Here is a 22,296-nt window from a genome sequence, read left to right on the forward strand (position 1 = left end):
TGCCCCAGAAGGATTTCTAAATTGAGCCCGAACAGCAGCAGAGCTGACAGAGATCATGTTACATGGGTCCATAGATCAGAGGAGAACCAGATGACCTGTGAATCCAGTAGTAGCCCCTGCCACAAGGGGTCCTGACACATCTTTCCCAGAGGCTGATCACAAGATTTTTTTTTCAAAACTTGTATTTAAATAAGGATGCAATACGTATAGAATCTTTTAGCGTCAGCAGCATATAAAACAGCCCAAAATACTAAAATACTGGAATAGCTCCACTCCTGAGCAAAGTACCCACCCCCATCAACACAAGGCAAACACAAGAATGCTATATGTAGCCCCACTGGATTCACTGAGAATAGTTCAACAAGAAAGACGTTCTGAATGTTAAGGACGAGAAGCTCTGACAATAATCAGCAAATGGGAGCCAAATATTTGGGTATTTATTTGGTTATTCAGGCAGGCCATTATATTCAAAGCAATTAAAATGTCCCACATCTTAATACGTAACAAAACACAATGATATAATATGATATGATATGTCATTTGTAACGCGCCTGTACACAAGTGTCTCAAGGCGCGACGAGGCAGGGGGGGGAACAAGGGGAGACAGACAACGATCCTACTAGGCCAGGTGTCATTCAGATCGCGCAAGTGCAAGGGTAAAGGGGAAGGGAAAAGTGCATGGGGGAAAGGGAGAGGGGAAAGTGCAGGACAGGGTTATTAGCATACAGCATACAGGATAAATAACAAGGGCCAGCTGGTGGCAAGTGCGAGGTAAGTGCAGACAAGTGCTGGGAAGGGGGGCTGTAGGGATACAGACACAGCCCCGCAGTGCAGGGGTTGCCGGGGAGGCAGTGCAGGGGAGAGTGGCTGGGCCAAGGACCGAGAACGGTGAGTGGCCCAGTTGCAGATTCAGTGCAGTTTCAGTAGTATTAGCAGGGGAGAGGGGGAGAGAAAGTGGAGGCAAAGAGGAAGGTTTTGAGGTGCTTCCGGAACCGGAGATGATTCTCCTCAAGTTTCAGGGAGGCAGGAAGGCTGTTCCAGAGGGAGGCCCCTGCAGCAGAAAGAGATCTGCCTCCAACTCGTTGTTTGGAGAAGCGGCTGACCCTGAGGGAGTTGGAGGCGGATGAGCGAAGAGCTTGAGAAGGAAGATATTTAGGAAGAGAGAGTTGAAGGTATTTTGGCCCAAGGCCCAAGACGGCCTTGTGGACAATGCAGAGGGTTTGAACTTGATCCTCGCAGTCACTGGGAGCCAGTGTAGTGATTTCAGTCCTGGAGAGATACTGTCCCTGGGCTTGAGGCCAAGGACAAGTCTCGCAGTCCTGTTCTGGATGAGTTGCAAAGGGCGGAGATTAGAGGCGGGCAGATTTAGATAGAGGCTGTTACAGTAGTCCAGCTTCGAGAGAACCAGGGCTCTAGAGACAGTGAGCTTCTGGGGGAAGGAGGGGAAAGGAAGGATACCTCTGAGGAGGTGTAGCTGGTAGTGTGACTTCTTAGAGACGTCGGATATGTGAGGAGAGAAGGAGAGTGTGGAGTCGAAGATGACCCCGAGGTTTTTTGCCTTGCAGGTAGGAGCAGGAAGAGGGCCCAGAGAGGCCGGCCAGAGAGCTGCAGGGAAGGAGGGAGTGGGAGTGCCGATGAGTAGAATCTCAGTCTTGCTGGCATTAAGGCAGAGGTCGTTGGCGCCACACCATTCCTGGATAGCAGAAAGACAGTCAGAGATGAGGGAAGGAGAAGAGGAGGCCGAGGGTAGCCTGAAAATGAGCTGGGTATCGTCCGCATAGCACTGAAAGTTGGGGCAGAGAGCAGCGATGCAGTGGGCGAGAAGTGCCAGATACTGGTTGAACAGCCAGGGAGAGAGGTTAGATCCCTGGGGGACACCACAGGTAGAGAAAAAGATGTCAGTTGGACCTGGGAGGGTCGATTGGAGAGGAAAGAGGTCAGCCACGCCAGAGCCTGACCAGTGATACCCAGGTTATCACGGAGACAGTTGAGCAGGATGGTATGGTTGACAGTATCAAAGGCAGAAGAGAGATCAAGCAAAATGAGGACACATGGAATGTTAGAGTCAAGGTTCGAGAGCAGGTCCTCACGGATGTTCAGGAGAGCAGTTTCCGTGCTTCTGGCAGCTCTGAAGCCAGACTGATGGTCATGAAGACTACCAACAGATTCAGCATGGAGATTAAGCTGGGAGATGGCCAGTTTCTCCAGCAGCTTGCCCAGGAAGGGAGTGATAGAGATTGGGCGATAGTTAGCTGGGCAGGAAGAGTCGGAAGAGGATTTCTTAAGAAGGGAGTGCACAAGGGAGTGCTTGAGAGGGGATGGGAAGACTCCAGAGGCGAAGGAGTGATTGCAGAAGTCAGCAAGGGCAGGAGCCAAGGAGTCAATGTGGTCCTTGATAGTTTTGGAGGAACAGGGGTGGACCTGTTTTGACGAGACTTTTCATAGATTGGACTTGTCTTGAAACCTCGTCAGCAGAAAAAAGGGGAAAGGCAGAGAAGGAGAGAGGAGGGGTGGCTGCAGAAGGGCCAGAGGAAGGGCAGGGAATAGAGGGGGGGAGGTGATAGGAGGAGAGTGAGGACCGGATGTCCTGAGTTTTTGAAATGGAGTGAGAGGCCAGTGCCGTGCAGAGGGCCTGGGAGGGGACAGGAGAGGTAGAGACTGCAGCAGGGTTGGCCAGCTCCTTGTAGATTTTAAAGAGTTCGGCCGAATTGTTAGATGCCGCAGAGATGCGGGCTTGGATAAGGGCTCTCTTCTGCAAAAGCACCCGCCTCTAGATCTTGAAGATAATTCTGTAAAACAAAACGATTTTAAAGGGGCTGGTGTGAAAACAGCACTAAATAGCTACAGTAAATCTGATTTTCTTTTTAAATAAACAAATTAATAATTCCACCATCACACCTAGGGAAGTGCGGAACGGCAATGTGAAGGAACAAACGGATCCCCTCCAGAACACAGGCAAACAAATAGCTGAGAGAGAAGAGAAAAAATACAACAGCAAGACTATAAGTTACTTGAAGAACAGAAAACAATATCTACTTTGCGTGAGCTACTTCTAACAATGAACATGATTCTCTCCTGATGAGCCATGAAAAAACTATGGTGAAACACATGTAGAGAAAAAGTATTTGATTTGGAAAAACATTGTAAAAATATGGAATATATTACATTGTTCCTTGGACAACTTGTGATGAAACAATAGATGGAAAAAATGAAAGATATAAAAAAATAAAAATAAACAAAAGTATAGCTGCCGCACAGGAAAGGATACCAGTTGGAAAAATGTGTATTTTATTATATTGCAACAGCCACAATATAGGTGTCCACCGTGTTGACAACTATAAACCTTGAAAATAAGAGAAGATTCGCCAAGGATAAAAGCCAACTTTGACCAATATTTGTGAGATAAACACCTAGGGAAGTGTTTGACATTGTCAATAAATGTTGTAATCCTTTCTCTGTGACCTCAGCTGTGGCACTTACAATTACATTGGCAAAGAAGTTCAATAATATCTTTGTGGATAAAATTTTATCTATCAAGGAAGACCTTAATAAAAAGCAACTTCTATTTTATCATCTGACTGCTTAAATTATGCAGCAGCGTCCACCAAGGTGGTATTTAATTTGTCCCCAATTTTCTCAGAGTCCATTTTACTGCGCCTTCAGGCCTAAAAACCTACTAATTAAAACTATGACTTTATACAGGCTTGTGTGGCTCATAGGCATGCCGCCTGTTTGTCCGACTTAGTCAAGTTCTTTGTGGAATCATTTATGTATTTATTTATTTTTTCATTTATTTCAGCGTACCAAGCCCTTAGGCATCAGGGCAGTGACTTCTTTATGGGAGGGCAAAAGGGGCACTTGCCCCGGGCCCCCACCTTGAAGGGGGGCCCCTCAAGGCTGACTGATCTAAAGAAGTCAGTTGTCATTGTTCACCAAAAATAAAGGACACACATCAGGATATTTTATGGCATGCTGCTGAGGCCAAATCTATTGCCTGTCTGTTGTTGACAGTTACATTCTGCTCTGATTAATTCATCCTGTAATGCTTCTGTGTTCTCTGTGGTATACATAGTTTGTGCATTCGCTGCTGCACCACTCTTGTAGCATTCTGACCTTTCTGTGGGGATTATGATGATCAGGTGCAATAGCTTAAGTTGAAATGTATATTGATACATTCGATTGCTGGGATGGTTCAGAATATAGCTCAGTGTGTTAAGCACTCATTGCAGTGATTTGTGTTCATATACAATATTACAAAACCCAGTTCCAGCAAGCAAATTCAGAAATTCCTATGTCTGAGGTTGATAACCTGCATGTGTATGTACTTTGTTTTGTAGCACATCAGCTGCTATTATCAGCAATGAACCGGCACCAGATAGCGCTTTCTATGAAAACAAACATAGCATCAGTAAGGTGATGGTCTAGAAATAGTTTTGTTTCAGATGGGTGGTTGTAAAAGCGTGGCAGCCACCACTAATCATGAGCATAAAGTGTTAGTCTGGTGATGTGATTAGCTAATCAAATTCAGGACCGTGCAACCAAGGTGTTCCTTCTCATATTGTGGCTTTGCCAGTAGACGATACAGTGATCCTGGACAAATCATATTATAATACTGACCATAAAGGTTTACCTTCTCACATGCTGGCGGCATTGTTTAACACATTACCTGATCTTTCTTTTTATGTATTTTTTATATATGCCATTTAATTGGAAGGTGTTCTAGAAAGAAGAATGTAGACCAGCATATTTTAAGGTCTGCTCATTTGACACAAAACAGTTTGCTTTTTTACACAATTCAATTTATAAATAACAATTTCACAAGACTTTGTTTTGGGCATATTTAAAGAGCTTTAAAATACAAAAGAGAATACCATATACAATCATTTAAGATCACATAAGTTAGTATGCTCGTGCTTGTATACTTATCCTTGATGATGGAGACAGCGAAGCTTGAAGCAGCCCCATTTTGCCTAATATGCTGCTATAACCTTTGTTTTTTAAAATTGTCCTTTTGAGTTATGTGATTTGAGTACGTTCCAAGTCAGTTTTATAAAATGTGATTCTTTTTTTATGATAAGAACTGGAAAATAACTGCAAAATAAAGTTGTAAAGTGCAGAAATTGCAGAATGGGTGCAAATCCCAGCATCCATTCTTAACCCATGTGTGATCCCAATCTTATTTAATCTCATATTACCTAACCTGTCAAAATTACGACTCCCTAGAACTTTCAAAAGTGTCACCCCAGGGTGATTTCATTCTCAGGGTATGATCTTCAAAAAAGGCTCCCTCATGTTTTCACTGGCTAGAGTCTTGCTTAGTCTATAATAATAGTAAGCATTTATATATTGCACACCACAACCACTTGCCCTGCGTTGCTCTCTAATGGAAACACTACTTGAAAACCATGTCCCTTTTCTAATCTCAGCATTTCTGGATATGGTCATATTCCTGGAGTTTCCAATCCTCACCCACTATCTATTTGCTTGTATATGTAGCTATCTCTGTACTTCCAATCAGTCTCCTGTGTCCATGCGTGAGCACTTTTGCTTTCTTTGAGGCAGAAAATCTGGGTCCTCTTTCTATTCTGGGTTATGTGCACCTTTTTCATATGATCTCTGTCGGCATTTATACTATGGCCGGTGTACCTTCCTCATGGCCGCTATTGATGAAAAGGGGCCTGTACATATACAAGAAAACAAGTACTCTTGTCCTGGGGCCTGATCACGACTTCGGCGGTAACCCTCAAATCCGGCGGTAGTGCTAATACGGCCGGATTTAAGGGTCCGCCGAAGCCCTGAGCTGGGGGGAAATCCGCTGAAAATTCACGCTATTACCGCCGGCAGGAAATCCGCCGGCGGTAAGATCGCGAAAATTCCCCATTGAGCCCAATGGGGAATGGGGCATTCCCGAATGGGCTCAATGGGGAATTACTTTACAGCCGAACTCGTGATCCGGTGCTATTAGCGCCGGTGAGTTCAGAGGTAGGGCTATACCGCCGGCGGTAACGGCCAAGTCGTGATCAGGCCCCTGGACTGCTAATGTTGCCTTTGAAATGCTACTTTTTTTATCATTCTTATTACAGCAAGAATGAATAGGATAAATGGACTGAAAGGGAGTAGCCATGCTTATTTTGATTGATGCGAGCCAGCATATCAAGCTATGTATGGGTGGTGATCGCGACAAGAGGAGCGTGCAACTAGATATTCGGATCCCTCAAGCCCTTTGATAAGGTGGAGGGGGCCGCAAGGGTGTCCATCCTCCGGGCCCCAAAAGTGCTTAAGACGGCCCTGCATCAGGGCGCTAGTTACAGAAAGTGTTTCGTACATTAGTAAACTTTAAGAACAAGCTTAGTGGTTACAAATTAGTTGGTAAGTGTATACAGATTGCAGAGCCTCACCTCATGGTAAGTGGGGGCTGACATCAGAGGTGCATACAGACACATTAGACATAGTAGGTAAAGGTGTATACAGATGGAGTGCCTCACCTCATGGTACGGGGGCTAGCATCTGGTGCATACAGGCATTATTGGTAGACTAGATGAGAAAGTATATACATTGGCGGATTCTCCCCTCATGGTATGGGGGGGTTGACATCAAAGGTGCATACAGGCATATCAGACATAGTAGGTGTGGGAGTGAGCAGACCAGGCACACTTTGGGTTCAATGGCCTGCATCAGACAAGTGGACAGGTAATTAGGCATGAGGCAAGTAAAGTAAATCGGAATGCAGTAACAACGCAGAGATGGCAGAACATGAGAGGTTAGGTTGCAGTGTAGATGCAGCCACGAGGTTATGCAGCGCACAAGACCCTCGGGCATGAGAGTGCTGCTGCAAATGAGTTGCTCACAATGCTTAAAGATAGACATGAGGCATGTGCAGCACATGACTGGAAGGAAGGGTCATGTGGGGATGTGTAAATCAGACCAAACCCGGGGCTAAAAGGGTCAGATCTGAGAATAGGAGGTACTTATTGGACGCGATTGGTACTGTCGATCCAGGTAGGTGCTGCTGTACAGGTCAGACTGGGGTAGCAGTACAAGTATGATAGAAGTACGTGATGTTGCCACAGTTCAATTGCTGATGAAGTCTGTGCGCAGTGGCGATGCTGCATGGGGTTACAATGGGTGCGGGATCTTAGCGTCAGTCTATTGTGGGTAAGGGTTGGGGATTTCTTACATATACGTTTCGAGACTAAGGGCCTCATTACACGGTAGGCGGTAATGGTTTACCGGTACCGGTATTTTACCGCTACCGGTAAATCCTTACCGCCTTACTACGAGGTCCCTTTGCGGGTTGGGGAATTTAACACCTGCTTTTGCAGGGACCAGTGGAGCTAATTACGGTACCGCAATTACAGAATCTTTGGTTAATAGCTGGTTTACCATGACTTGCAAACATTTGAGAGAAGGTGACCACAGTGCAATTACAGAATCATGTTGAAGACCATCAGATGCTGGACTCTTTCCAGTATGGCTTTCCTCCAGCTTATGGGAGGGAGACTGCCCTAGTGGCGGTATGGGATGACATCATAAAAAATGTGGATGACGGTGCTTGCACCCTACTCATCATGTTGTATCTTTCGAAAGCCTTCGATACCATAGATCATAACATTCTTCAGCCCCCGGATGTCTGAAATCGCAGGTGTATACCAGCAGGCACTGGGTGGGCTTCGTTCATTCTTAAAGGAGCACACTCAACAAGCTAAAGTCACCAGCTGTCTCTCTGATTTGCTCCCCCCTTTACTCTTGAGCTTTTATATTGAACCTTTGATGTCTCTTTTTTCTAACTATGTCCCACAATATCACTCTTATTCCAATGACACACAGATTTATCTGTGTGTCAAAATATTCAACAGATTTGTCACAGAATATTTTGGACTGTATGCTTGAGGTCAAATGATGGAGGACCCTTAATAGACTACAGGTCAATCCATCTAAAACTGCGATGATTCAATTTGTCGCTAAGCTCCGACTTAAGGATCCCTCTAGGTTGCCATCTTCATCTCGCTTGTTTGGTCTTCCAACTTGCTTTGCTCATAAAGTTAAGAATCTTGGTAGTTTTTGGCAATCCAATCTAGGCTGGAAGTCTCAGGAGGGGAGATAGTTACAGCTATTTTCTGTAGGTTTTGCCTACCATGATTAGTATTGCCTTATATTCTTTCATTTGTAGTAGGTGCATTAGTGCATTCTAAGCTTGACTACGCAAACGCCATCCTGGTGGATATTCCGGAGCGACAGCTGTCCTTCCGTCAGGCCGCACAAATTGCTGCAGTTAAGCTGTTTTTTCATCTGCCATAGTTCTCTTCGATTTCCCAACTGCATAGATCCCTGCATTGGCTGCCAGTAAAGCAGAGGGGCCAGTTTAAGATGTTGTGTTTGGTCTTTACATGCATGCATGATCTTGCACTACCCTCTCTCTCTGAAAGAATTCATGTGCATCAGTGAATACATGCTCATGTGTCTACCCACCAACACCTGCTAATGTAATGTGGAGATAGACACTTCTCTGTTATAGGCCCTCGCCTTTGGAACTTTCTTCCTCTTGGTATGTGCTTTAAGGACTCATTTTCTCTGTTCCCCAAAGCACTTAAGACTTAACTGTTTATCTAATTCTTTTTTTTGGTCCTCCTTACTTTTTACCAGTTTGCAATAAGATCTGCTTCGTTATGCATACTGCAAATAAATAAAAGAGTAATTGGAATAGAAAGAATAACATGTCAGAATCATGCACAGGTGACTTGGGCATATTCGCTACCCTATTCCTGCATGATATGTATGTAAGAGGGAACAGTTCTATGAGTTATAAGGGATCATGTCATCTAAACTGCATAATGAGTGCATTCAACACAAAAAGGTGGTTCTTTTTTGTGTTTTCATAGAATGATGGTGAAGTTATGATGCTCAACTGATGGGACATGGATCACAACTTGGCTCCCCTATGCGCCCTAAGACCTATCTATGTGATTAGCAAGAGTGCAGATCCTGATGGGCAAGAATTAAAAGCACATGAGAGTCTAGCGGAAAGCATTTCCATTTTAAACCCAGCACATTATGGGGGATCATTGTGAGTTCAGCGCAGCAGTAAATGTTTGGCGGTAATTCTATTACTGACCCTTTTTTGCACTAGTTTTACGGCCCTACTTCATTCCAAGTTTGGGGGTAAAGTGGAGCTGTGGGTAAAACCTCCATATTACCTCCAGATAATGGCAGATTTACCACAGTCAGCCCCAGTGGAGTCCCCATGGTCTCCAAAAATGATAATTTACACTGACATGCCTCCACTCGAAACTGGGTGGCAACTCCACTAAGTGGCAGTAACAGTAGTCAGTTTTGGCTTCTTTTTGCAGAAATACCACAGGCATACCGTCAAGCTCTGAATGACCCACTTAGTCTGCCCTATGTTTTTTTCTCTGACTGCAGAGTAAACTGTCAGAGCAGTGCAAGATATTTCCCTGAGGGCAAGGACTAATTCTTTACTTTCAGTAACATGTCACCTCTTCCTGCAGAAGCTGCACCATTGTCACTTATGAAAGCTCCATTTGATCGACATGGATCAAACTGCTGTATTGATTAGTAGAATTACAATCTTTAGATATCATGCACCAGAGAGTAAGGATGTTTTCACATTTTTATTTTCATTGTATAATCTGAATGTCTGTACAGTGTCCAAATTATAGTGATCATCTGATGTCTTGAGATTTGTGGCACTGTTCCTTAATCTTGACCTCAGTTGCTTTCTTGAGGTTTCTTAGTATGAGTTTGCTTTGGTCATATTTGTTTGTTTGTCATATATTCAAACGAAGGGTTTCTTGGTATTTTCCCTTCCTTTTGTTTCCTAAGGGCCTCTTTTTGTTTCAAAGGAAACCTCTTTTTGTTTCAGGAAAAGCCTCTACTTGTGTTTCACCAGAGAGTGTGGATCTTCGGGAGGTAAGAGTCGTTTTTTAAGGAGTCCATTTATCCAAGGTTCCTTAGTTTTGAATGAACATACCTGAAATAGATGTTATCAAAGGAATCTAATTAGGTGAATGGATAATGTGATGGTTTAGTTAATCAAAATCGACTGGCAGGATGTATCATATAGTAGATACACCAAAGCAATTAGAAATGTTTAGTCAAGTGAAGTGTAAATTCTAGTCAGGTAGACTGACAATTCATATGCTGGATACAAGAGTTTGAGAAAAAAGTGAAAAAAATATATTTCTGTTGCTTGTAACAGACTTAACCGGCTATGGAAATGGCTGCTAGTTGTATTGGGTCACCAGACAAATGGCAATCTTATTGTCCTGGTAGAATTGGATGCATCTTCCAATTCCTCCTTCAATAGGAGATCATGGGCTCAACGCATCAAGGACAAAATGTCACCTATGTATCGGTACCCATCGAACCTATTCCTGAGCCAATCACGGTACCAGTGAGCAACAAGGACTCTGCTCTTCCTCCCCAAAAACAGAAAATGTCAAGGAACTGTGACTCAGATTCAGAGGATGACCTCACTCAGTCTCCATCTAAGGTGTTTCATGACATCATGCCTAAAGCCATGCAGGCCCTTGAAATCCCTCCAAAGGATAAGCCTGAAACAGCTGGTGTTTTTGGGAAACTGCCATCTCAGCAGTCAAAAGTTCCACTTCCCATGGAATTGTCTGTTTCAGAACAAGCTCTAGCTCATTGAGGAAAACCTCATTCCGATCCACACATCTCCAAGGCCCTAGATAATAAATACAAGATGCCTAAAGACAAACCTTTCACACTCATGGGCAACCTTCCGGCTCAATCAGCGGCCCTTGGCACAAAGGGCAAAGGCCCTTCTCCATCTCTAGCTTCCATGCTAGACAAAACCCCAAAAGTATGGGAGTCTCAGGGTTAGAAGTATTATAGCAACTCCACCTTACAACTTAGGCAGGTTAACACTGCTACAGTTTTGGCAGGATTTAATTTACTTAATTGGGAGAATCTTGAACGCTTCACTGACATGCTCTCTCCGGAGGCCGCAGGCAAATTTTCCTTCTGGATTTCAGAGGGTAAAGAAGCTGCTATCCAACAGCTTCAAGTGGTCAAATACCTCACTGACAAACCAGCAAGAGCAGTCACTAGTGCAGTTGAATGCATAGGCACGGATATTTGTCAGCCTCTTCCCTTCACCAAGATATCCAGGAGAAAGTGCTCGACCTTCCATTCGATGGCAAAACACGGGTTGAACCATCCACAGATGAGCTCCTACAGACATGTAAGGCCAGTGTCACAGGATCTAAAACCCTTAGCTCAATATCAGTGAAATAGCCATATCACCAACATTTTAAATCCTTTAAACCACATCGACAATGAAACAGTGGTTCTTCCACTTCTGCTAAGTCTTACTACTCTTCTAAACAGAGAAGATTAGACCCAAGTCTAAGTCCGGACCCTCCCTTCCTCGAATTCTGCTTAAGAGCAAAAGAAGTCTATTTGACTTCCTTCCGGGCATGTACATACCTTTCGCTCCATCTTCCTCTATTTTTGAAAAACCATTACTCAAGAGGAATGGGTTCTGAATATGATTCAGCATGGTAACCGCTTGGTCTTTTGGCCATTCCACCTTCCTCTCCTCCAAAGTTCCAAACATCATCACTGGAGCTCCTGGAAGAGATTCAAAAACTCCTTTTCCTACGAGAGACAGAGTTGGTTCCTCAAGAGGAAGTAGGTCGGTCTGGGATTTTATTCTCATTACTTCCTGATCCCAAAGAAATCGGGCGGGTTCCATCCAATTCTGGACCTTTCAGACCTCAACCAATTTCTGTCAATCGAAACCTTCCACATGATAACCATTCCTCAGATTCTGGCTTCTCTACAAACATCACCGCAAGTTCCTGAGATTCACAATAGGAAGGTCTCATTACCAGTTCACATGTCTTCCCTTCGAGCTAAATTCTATTCCCAGGGTTTTCCCAAAAGTTCTAGGGTCAGTGGCAGCCTACCTTCGGTTAAGGACAGTCCATCTTTACCCCTACCTAGACGACTGGCTTCTCAAGGCCCAGTCTCCAAAGGAATTGCTTCAGAAAATGCAATTAACTTGCCATACTCTTTTCAACCTGGGGTTTTCCATAAATGTGACAAAATTCCAGCTCAATCCCTCGCAATGGATCCGATTCCTAGGAGCAGTTATAAATACTACTCTGCTCAGAGCCTTTCCACCCCAGGAAATGGTGGAAACTATTCAACAAACCATCGTAAAGTTCAATACCCACCAGACCCTAACATCTTGGTGACTTCAACGGCTCTTGGGCCTTATGGCCTCTTGCATAAACCTAGTTCCTTTTGCAAGGCACAATATGAGAACGGTCCAGTGGCATCTTGCCCACAACTGGAACCAGTTCTTGGATTCCCAGGAAATCAAAATCCAAATTCCAAAACAAGTTCAGGACTCTCTACTCTGGTGGAACTCCCCAGAGAACCTGTTAATAGGTTTTCCTTTCAAGCTCCTCCTCACCAAATAGTCATAACAACAAACTCTTCAGAGTACGGTTGCGAAGCCCATTGTCTAAGTCTAACAGCTCACAGTCTTTGGTCCTCTCAGGAAAAGAAGGACCACATAAATGTCCTGGAACTAAGAGCCATATTTATTTTTGCTCTGAAATAATTTCTTCCCTCACTTCAAGGAAAGGTGGTGAAGATTCTAACAGACAATACCACTGAAATGTCTTATATCAACAAGCAGGGTGGTACTTGTTCCCATCTCCTGTGTCTCCTAGCAAAGACGATTTGGTATTTGGCCATTCAAAATCACATTTTCTTGTTGGCGTCCCATCTGGAGGGAAAGAAGAATGTCCTTGCAGACAAACTAAGAAGGTTACAGTCTGCTCTGCACGAGTGGGAGCTGAAACAGTCAGTAGCAAACATGATATTTCAGAAGTGGGGCCATCCATCAGTAGACCTCTTTGCCATTCAGCACAACTCTCTGTGTCCTCAGTTTGCAACAAGGCATGGTCAGGGTCTTCAATCTCTGGGAGATGCTTTACATCTGGATTGGTCGAATCTGACACTTTATGCGTTCCCACCTCTCCCATCAATTGACAAAATATTACTCAAATTCAAAAATGTCACAGAATCTGACAATTATTCTAATAGCCCCGTTCTGGCCTCACCAGATCTGGTTTTCAGACCTTCTGGAGTTAGCAGCGACTTCCCTATTAGATCTTCTATCATCGAGAGATCTTTTGATGCAACAGAAAGGACAGGTCCTTCACCCCTCCCCTCAATTGCTCAACTTGAAGGCTTGGTTCCTGAAAAACTAGCCTTTTCCCGCTTACATGTCTCAGAGCAAAACATAACCATCATGTCAGCTTCTAATAAGAAACAATATCATAGCAGATGGTTATGTTTCTGTTACTGGGCCTTTGACCAAGACCTTACCCCTATGAAGGCCTCTATTGATAATGTCATGTCCTTCATGTCTTATCTAATTTCCCCTGGTGTCAAAGTAGACACGTGCAAACACTACTTATCAGCTATCGGTGCTTACCTGAATAGAGAACACAAGTCTTTCTCTCTTTCCAACAAAGCAATTAAAAGGCACTTTGAGGGCATTTTACGTTTACATCCCCATATTTGTGAACCTCCACATCAGTGGTATCTTAATGTAGTATTTTTCAGCCCTAATGCAAAAACCATTTGAGCCTATGGCCTCATGTGAATTAGAATTTCTAACTTGGAAAACGTCATTCTTAGTAGCCATTACTTCAGCTAGAAGGATTGGAGAGCTCCAGGCTCTCTCCTCAAAGTAACCATATATTGTGTTCCATAAGGACAGGGTTGTCCTATGTATGGTCCCCTCCTTTCTACTCCAGGTGGTCTCCGACTTTCATTGAAACACCTGAAATATGTCTTCCCATTTTTCTTCCTAGACTGCATGCTTCTGCGGCCGAAAAAACATTACATAACCTAGATGGTGTAAGAACTTTAAAATTCTACCTCGAAAGGACCAAACCGTTTAGAAAAGCAGACCAGCTCTTCATTACTTACAGTGTCCTTCTCCTGGCAATAAGGAAGCTAAAGCTTCCACCACTAGATGGGTTGTCTCGTGTATCTCCAAGGCTTACAACATGAAAGGGCTTGCGACTCCGCAAATACTTCAGGCTCATTCTACTTAGCCAAGTCAGTATTGGTCACCTTTACCAGGCAGGTTCCCATTGTAGACATCCGTAAAGCCGCTGCCTGGGCTACCCCGCTCGCCTTTTGCAACCACTATGCTATGGATACATCCTCTAGAAATGATGCAAGATTCGGCCGAGAGGTGCTCTGCAACTTATTTGCCTAAATCCTGTACATGCTATATCCTCCACCCTTACTTATTCTAAGGCTTTTTAGTCTGGTCCCAACCAGTTGGGAAGGAGGGAGACCAGGACGACAGAGACATGAAAAATTACCTTCATGGTGATTCAGGTTCTCTTAGTCCAGGCTCTCCCTCCTTCACAACACCCACCCAGTCATCCCCTACTGTACGCATATACTTAATTTCTACCGCCATCGGCGGAACCACAGGATCTGGGTGTGGAACATTGGTGATGTAGGGGTAAGTGTGTGGGCCCAGCGCACGGAGGGACGCAAGCGTGACGTAGGCACTACCACTTCTGAAACTCTTAAAGTGACACCTATCTTTTGCAGCCAGCTTTTGCAGCTCGCCTGCAGATGCGGGTGTTCCCAACCTGTTGTGAAGGGAGACCCTGGAGTAAGAGAACCTGAATCACCATGAAGGTAATTTTTCTTTTGTTTAATATCACATCAGTAATGTTATGAGAGAGGAAGTAAGCAGGGACATTTTTTAACACTTTAGAATTTTCGAAATTATCGACTTGTGCCAATCACCACATTGCAGGTTTCACTATTTGATGAATAAGGGACTATATGAGAACAGAACAGTTCACCTATTTGTCCACTTTCAGCAGTTCATCTTTCCACAAATGCTTAACAATTTAGCTAGATTTGTGCTTGAGTTTGTTGTGGTGCATCTCTGTTTATGAATATGCTGATTATTTCAGTACTATTTATAGAGGGACATTTCTGTACTGAAAATACGTTTGGGAGAAATGTGTTTAGACTTTGAGTAATCTGTAAAACCTTGGTGCCTAATGAATGCCATTGCTTTTCTCTCACAACAGCTCTTTCTGGGACCCTTCATGGAGCAGTACTTTGGGGAAACATTCTCTGCACTTCTATTTTCAACACTGGCCTCAGTCTACGACTAGCAGAAATGCATCTATTTCTAAAGAAATCCATGCCTTCATATTCAGCCTGCTGCGTGGATGAGCTTCCCAAAAATCTCTGGCCACATTTTGAAAAGCCATTTACTTCTCTCCCTCCTCTGTTAGCATGGAATGATACTCCATCTAAGGTGATTCCTGTTATGAAATATTTCCTCTTTATTTTACTGTATTTAAGGTATTTATGGACAATGGCTATTTCGTGCGGATGCATGAGCAAGGGTTTTCATAGGTTGGATTGGAGGAAGGGGCAAGTATACATATGTGGGAACTGTACTCAGTGGAAGGGGGAAGAGGGTCACGATATTTCCGGTAGAGTTCTTCATGAGGTGGGTTCATGTTGTCCATAAAATATCCTAACAAAGCAGAGAAACACATGTGGCATTTAAATTACAGATGCGTTTTACTTTCACGTATGTATGTATGTATGTATGTATATAGTTCATAGCATTTTTTTTTAAAAGGTCACACTTTACAAACCAATGATATTTCAGAAGCAACAGTGGCTTTCCTGATGTGAATATGGAAACAGGATATACGCATCAGCACTTAGTTCTAGTGTATTTCTGGTAAAGATGTGTGAAATTTCGAAATGTTGCATTCGCCGTAATGAATTCGACACATATGAGTTTTGGGGTTTTCAAAATCTGCAAAATTGCTGCAAAAAAGCGAAGGGACACCTGCTGGATATTTTGACATCAAACTAAGTGAACTATTTTCCCTTATTTTGCTAAGTAAATATGCAACACAAGTGTATCTTCAGTGTCATTCTAGCAAAGTGGAAAGCAAATAATTTTCCACTTATTTTGCGTATACGAAAATGCACAAAAATGTTTTTTTTGCAAGATTTCTTTTCCGGAAACTAGGTGAAAACTCGAATAGTATTTCCCACTTACTTTGCACATAAGAAATTCTGCAAATTGGTTATGTGCATGCTTTTCTTTTAGCAATGTCATCAGAGGAATACATGGATATAAATTCATAAGTTTTGCAATTTCATATAGTGAAAAATAATGAATTTCACCCAATTGTTTTATTTTTGTTCCTGTGTTTATCTATATATAAAAGTCAACATTTGTTTGTGGCTGAATTTGTGGCAAAGCGTTGTTCCTTATACATTTCCACACCGTTTCACCAATATGCAACACATTTTGCATAGTTTCCTGTTTGGATCTTCTGGATATTACTGGCTACATGACATTTGAACACACCACTCCTTTCCCCAGATTCCGGCAAAAGTCAACATGTGTTTGTGGGTTTGTGTAGAAGTGTTGTTCCTTATACAATTCCACACTGTTTCATCAATCTGCAACACATTTTGCATAGTTTTCTGTTTGGATCTTCTGGACATTACTGGCTACATGACATTTGGACATCCCACCCCTTTGCCCGGATTTCAGCACAAGTCAACATTTGTTTGTGGGTTTGTGGCTTGGCAAAACATTGTTCCTTATACAATTCCACACCATTTCACCAATCTAAACCAAATTCTGCATAGTTACCCTTTAGGACCGTCCGAGTGTTACTAGCTACATTACATTTGGAAACCCCACCCCTTTCCCCAGATTGCAGCACCTTCACACATGAGATGGTTGCCTGAAATTGGCAAAACATCAATGTGGTCGTAGAAGGACCGGTCCCGACACAAGGAACAAAACTCAAGGTCCAGGCTCTAGGATGCATAGTTTCCAAGATATTTGCAATTAAATGCACTGCAACGAACTGCACCACACCAGGGTGAGGCAACAGGTGGGGAGAGAGCACAGAAAGTCCTAGTATGCAGCAGCACACCAAGTCTCGCCTCCCCCCAACATCTGCTCCGGGGTATGCCAGCCATACGCGCCCATTCTCAGTGCAGTTTTCATCAGGGTGCAAAGCACATCAAGCAATAAGCGAAACGGTACAGCGACCTACAGGATCAGTGTTATATCTGTCCACAGAATCCATCTGGATAGCATTTACTTCTGCTAGTAGTTTAATAAAACTTTAACACATTTACAAACGCAAAATCCATCCAAAATCTAAAATGCATGAAAATTTCACAAATTCTTCTAGATTTCTTGTCTTAACCACAATTATTTTTAAAGACACATTGCACACATATTTTTTAATTCATACAAAGGATCCTCAAATTCATCCCAACCATCCAACAGGGTACACTTCCCACTTTTCCAAATTATTATTCCCTTCCTTACCTCTTAGTATTATTTCAATCGAGGTATATGTTTTGCCCCATTTTGTTGTGTATCACTATTAGGTTGTTTACTACAGCAATGGTCATTGAAGTGGAATAACCATATTGGAGCCCACTTTGCTTCCCTTTCTGAAACCTCTTCCATAGTTACAAACTTTCATAACCACGCTGTCCTAATCCCTAAGATTTCTCTACAACCTGCGAGCCAATGTTTAGTGTTTCTGATTCCCCAGCCATATTACAGAGCCAGCAATTTCTATCTTGCCTAGGCCCCACCTTTGCAGGGTACCTACTAAACTGAGTCAAAATCTCATAAAAATGTAACAATATTTCAACCATGGGGATCTTAACACATATGGCTGTATCTCCTTATGTATCCTCAAGGTTTTGTTTAATTCCCTTTGCATTTTATACAATAACTTCTGAATATCCTTATTGAATGTACTACTATCACGTTTTTTGAGCCTCTGATTGGTGCTTTCCACCAATATATTTATTTATAGCATTTGTTAAACACCCAAGCCCGGAGGTATCACAGCGTTAGTTACATAGAAGAGCTTTTCTGGTTACAGAGGACGTTACAGTACAGCAGGATTAGCAGCAAGGTTAAAAACAGTACAGGCATCATAGATCAGTATAAATACAATGGGCAGGGCAGATTTCATGCAACAATGATTGATCATGTGGGCTCAAGGTGGCCTATTGAAGACATTGCTAGTTAGAATTTATTGAAGAGCCAAGTTTTGGTAAAACTCTTGAAGCACTGATGGGAGGGCTCATTCCTTATGTGAGGAGGAAGGGAGTTCCAGATTTTGGGAGCAGCTACTGGGAAGCTGGTACCCCCTGCCCTGATGCTCTTGAACCTTTGGACAAATAGGTGTGTGCTAGAGCCCGATCTGAGGGATCTAATTGGAATTCTTTTGGTGGCGCAGTAGTTAAGGTAAGCAGGGGCATCCTTGGTGATACGTTTGTGAGTGATACTAAGAAATGTAAAGAGGATTCTGGATTGGAGGGTAACCAGTGTGCTTCCCCCCTAATGTGTGAGATATAATCACTTCTTTTTAATCCAAAGGCTGCCCGTAGGGCTTTGTTCTGTAGCAGTTGCAATTTGGGCAGGTTGGTGCTAGTAGTTCCTAGTAAAAGTATGTTGCAGTAGTCCAGTTTTCATAGTATGAGGGCTCAAGCTAGGGTGAGGCAGTTTTGTGGGGTCAGAAATTGGCAGCTGAGCGCAATGAGTTTGGCCATGTAGGCCGTGGAGGATGAAAGGGCACTGATATGTTTGGACATGGTAAGGTTGGAGTCTAAATAAACCCCCAGTGTTTTGACCTGTTTGAGTACAGTGATGGGTGTACCATCAATGGTAAAGGAAGAGTAGTCAGTGTGGAGCGTTTTCAGCCAGATGGGAGGACCAACAATGAGTATCTCGGTTTTTCCGTCGTTGAGACACAGACTGTTAATGGCCATCCAGTTTTGAATGATGGCATAGATCTTTTTGATGGAAGCAGAGTCTTGTTTGTGGTTTCCTGTGATGGGATCTGGGTATCGTCTGCGAAATTGGTATGGATGACTCCCATAGCGTCAAGGCCTGCAAAAAGAAGTTTGGTATAGGCATTATATAGAGTGGGAGAAAGGCAAGATCCCTGAGGGACCCCAAGCGGACTGGGATAGGCTCGGCAGCCTCAGCGCCAATGGAGACTCTCAAGGTCCGTTCAGATAGGAATGATTTGACCCATAGAGTGGCTTCTGTCGAAATGCTTTCTGAAAGAGCGTTACAAAGCTTGTCGTGGTCCACCAAGTCAAATGTAGCCGATAGGTCAAGTAGAAGTAGGATACACAATTTCCTAGAGTCTCTTATATTATCCATCTGTATTTTAAGATCTAAAAGGGCCGTTTCTGTGCTGTGCTTAGGCCTGAAGCCAGATTGTCTGCCAAAAAAGAGTTTGCACTGGCAGACTTCGGTGCCTTTTTGTGTAGGTGCTCCAACGCTCTTTTGTTCTGTCGCAGCGCAATGAGCTCTTCATTGAACCAGAAATTGGGTTGTTTACTAGACCCATGGGCGTAATTTTAGGGGGGACAGGGGTGTTTGCCCCCCCAACTTTCATGGCATACCATTTTGTCCCCATTCATTTGACTGGGGCACCTTTTCTTCAGATGTCATGCCCCCCCCCCCAACATTTTCAGCAAAGTTACTCCACTGACTAGACCGGGTGTTTTTGACACGAGCGTGCTAATTTATCAATGTTTGATTTCAGGCAGTTATGGCAGATAGCAGATATACTATCAGGATGAGTGTCAGAGGTTGAGTAAGATTTGAGAGAGTTGGTCAGGATGGGGACAAGATGTTCCGATGTAAGTTTGCGAGTGTTTCTCACCGCGATAGGGCAGATTGTGGTTTGAGGTACGCCCTGAGTATTCAGCGTCAATATATTGAAACATATTAGATAATGGTCCGACCAAGTTATTTCATCCATAGATTCTATTGATAGATTGACAATTAATGTTAGAATCCAGTCCAGGATTCTACCTTTGGAGTGGGTAGGGGGTAGATCTCTCTCTGCGGCAGGGGCCTCCCTCTGGAACAGCCTTCCTGTCTCCCTGAAACTTGAGGAGAACCATCTCCGGTTCCGGAAGCACCTCAAAACCTTCCTCTTTGCTTCTGCTTTCTCGCTCCCTCTCCCCTGCTAAATTCTTCACTGAAACTGCACTGAATCTGCAACTGGGCCACCCTCACCGACCTCGGTCCTGGGCCCAGCCACTCTCCACTTGCACTGCCTCCCTGGCAACCCCTGCACTGCGGGACTGTCTCTGTATCCCTACAGCCCCCCCTTCCCAGCACTTGTCTGCTCTTACCTTGCACATGCCACCAGCTGGCCCTATTTATTTATTCTTTATTCTACTTACTTTGTACTGCACTTCGCCCCCTCCACTTCCCCTTGCACTTTTTCCCTTCCCCCTACCCCTGCACTTGCGCGGTCTGAATGACACCTGGCCTAGTAGGATCGTTGTCTGTCTTCCCCTTGTTCCCCCCTCCCTGCCTCGTCGTGCCTTGAAACACTTGTGTATAGGTGCGTTACAAATGCCATATCATATCATATCATAGGGGAGAGCACCATTTCAGTGAAATTAATTTCTTGGAGGGCCAAATGGAATGCGGTAGCTTTGTGATCCAGTTTGTCATTCAATCCAAGGTTAATGTCACCTAGGATGATACATTTGGTATTAGGCTTAAGGAGTGGGGTGATGAGAAAAGGGATGTCTAACTTGGGGTGGTTGGTCATATTCAGTGATCTGTAAATGATGGGGAAGTTGGTTGAGATTTTGGGGTCCATTGTAAGTTTGAGTAGAAGGAGTTTGTATCCCACCATAAGGTCTAGTGTGCAGGCTCTGAACTGTAGTGTAAATTTGGCTATAATAGCTACTCCTCCTCCTATGGTATCCTGGCGGTCCGCTCTAAAGATGGTATAGTCGGGAGGCATTACCAGGGCAAGAGGCTTGGTGTAGCCACATGTCCGTGATAACTAGGAAGTCTAAATGTTGGTCGAGGAGTAGGTCATGTATGTTAATAGCATGAGCTCCTACGGAACGCACATTTAGAAGGGCGCCTTTGAGACTGGGGTTTAGCAATGGCAAAGGCGATGGGGGATCTGTAGGAGAGTCTGGAGTGATGTGCAGGGTGTGCGCATTGGGCAGTATGGAATCCAGGTCATACTGCTTTGTGGTAGGGGCGATGGTCTGCATCTTAATCCTCCTAGATTCATGATTCCACTGCGGAGTAGGTGCGGGGGTGAAGGAAGGTGGGTCTGAGGTTTACTGGCTGCTAGGGTGGTGAAGGTATGTACGTGAGGAAAATGTTGATAGCCTTGAAGGCACTAGGCTGGGGCTACTAGCAGATGGTAGGGAGGCTGCTGTTCTTGAGCTAAGACGCTCGCGCCAAGTTTTTCCTAAGCAACCGGTAGTACGTCCTGGTAGGCTTACGGGGCTGGTGTGTAGGGTGTTCCCAAGGGGTTTGGGTGGGTGTTTGGGAGATGTTACCCCTCTAGTCTGGGTGATAGTGGTTAAGGCATTGCATGGCTGAGTTGCTGGTGGTGAGAAAGGGGATGCTTTGGGAAGGAAGGGTGTTGGGCAAGGGAGAGGATGATGCCGGGGGCACCAAAGTTTAGCAAGTCCATTCCCTAACTGGGAGAATGAGCCTTCTGTGCAGGGCAGTCGGCTAGGCATATGAACAGTATTATGTCTGTCTACGGTCGCCTACAACGTGGTCACGCTGTTGGGCAGTAAATGTGGCTGATTAAGGTTGGGATTGTTGTTTGAGCTGATATCTGTGCTTATTGAGATAAAACAACTCGTAAATATCTGCAGCAGACGAAGTACACCCTGGGCTGGATTGGCAGTAGCTAGCAATGTAGCAAGTCTCGTGTTCACAATGGTATGCAGTATGCAGCAGAGTACAGCATAGACTAGTTCAGCAGTGGTGAACATAGGCAAAAGCGTGATCTGGGATCTCGGCAGTCAATGAGTACCCACTTTGGTTGGGAACGCACTCAGAAGCCGGGTGCAACAAGGTTCAAGTTGATGGCGGTATCCAGCGGACTGCAAGTTCTGGGTCAGGAGGTGGAATATTCCGGATGAAGTGGTAGCGCAGTTACATGTGGTAAGGTGAGATGGGCTATAGGTCCACGACAAAGGATAATTCAATTGTCTAGTTTTCAAAAGGCGGGTGTAAACTGGTAGTCACAGTGGTCACAGCAGAACGTGTTAACGTCACAAAGTTGCCTTCCGCAGAGGTTTGGGTGGGGACGCTGCCTGTAGATGGTGTAGTTTGCAGCTGGGATGGTGTACTGTGGCTTACCAGGTGGCTCGATGGTGCAC

The 22,296-nt window shown here is 44.2% G+C and overlaps 1 protein-coding gene across 1 annotated transcript in view; it reads left to right on the plus strand.

Moving 5' to 3' along the window:
- LOC138514686 (cilia- and flagella-associated protein 54-like) overlaps positions 1-22,296 on the plus strand; it is a 655,241-nt gene that overhangs the window by 595,030 nt on the left and 37,915 nt on the right. The window contains exon 8 of the mRNA XM_069630102.1: positions 15,132-15,364. Coding sequence (XP_069486203.1) covers positions 15,132-15,364 — 233 coding nt within the window. The remainder of the gene's footprint in view (positions 1-15,131; positions 15,365-22,296) is intronic.

This window comes from Ambystoma mexicanum, chromosome 12, assembly GCF_040938575.1.
Source record: "Ambystoma mexicanum isolate Mex_15411 chromosome 12, UKY_AmexF1_1, whole genome shotgun sequence".
NCBI classification, from domain to species: domain Eukaryota; kingdom Metazoa; phylum Chordata; class Amphibia; order Caudata; family Ambystomatidae; genus Ambystoma; species Ambystoma mexicanum.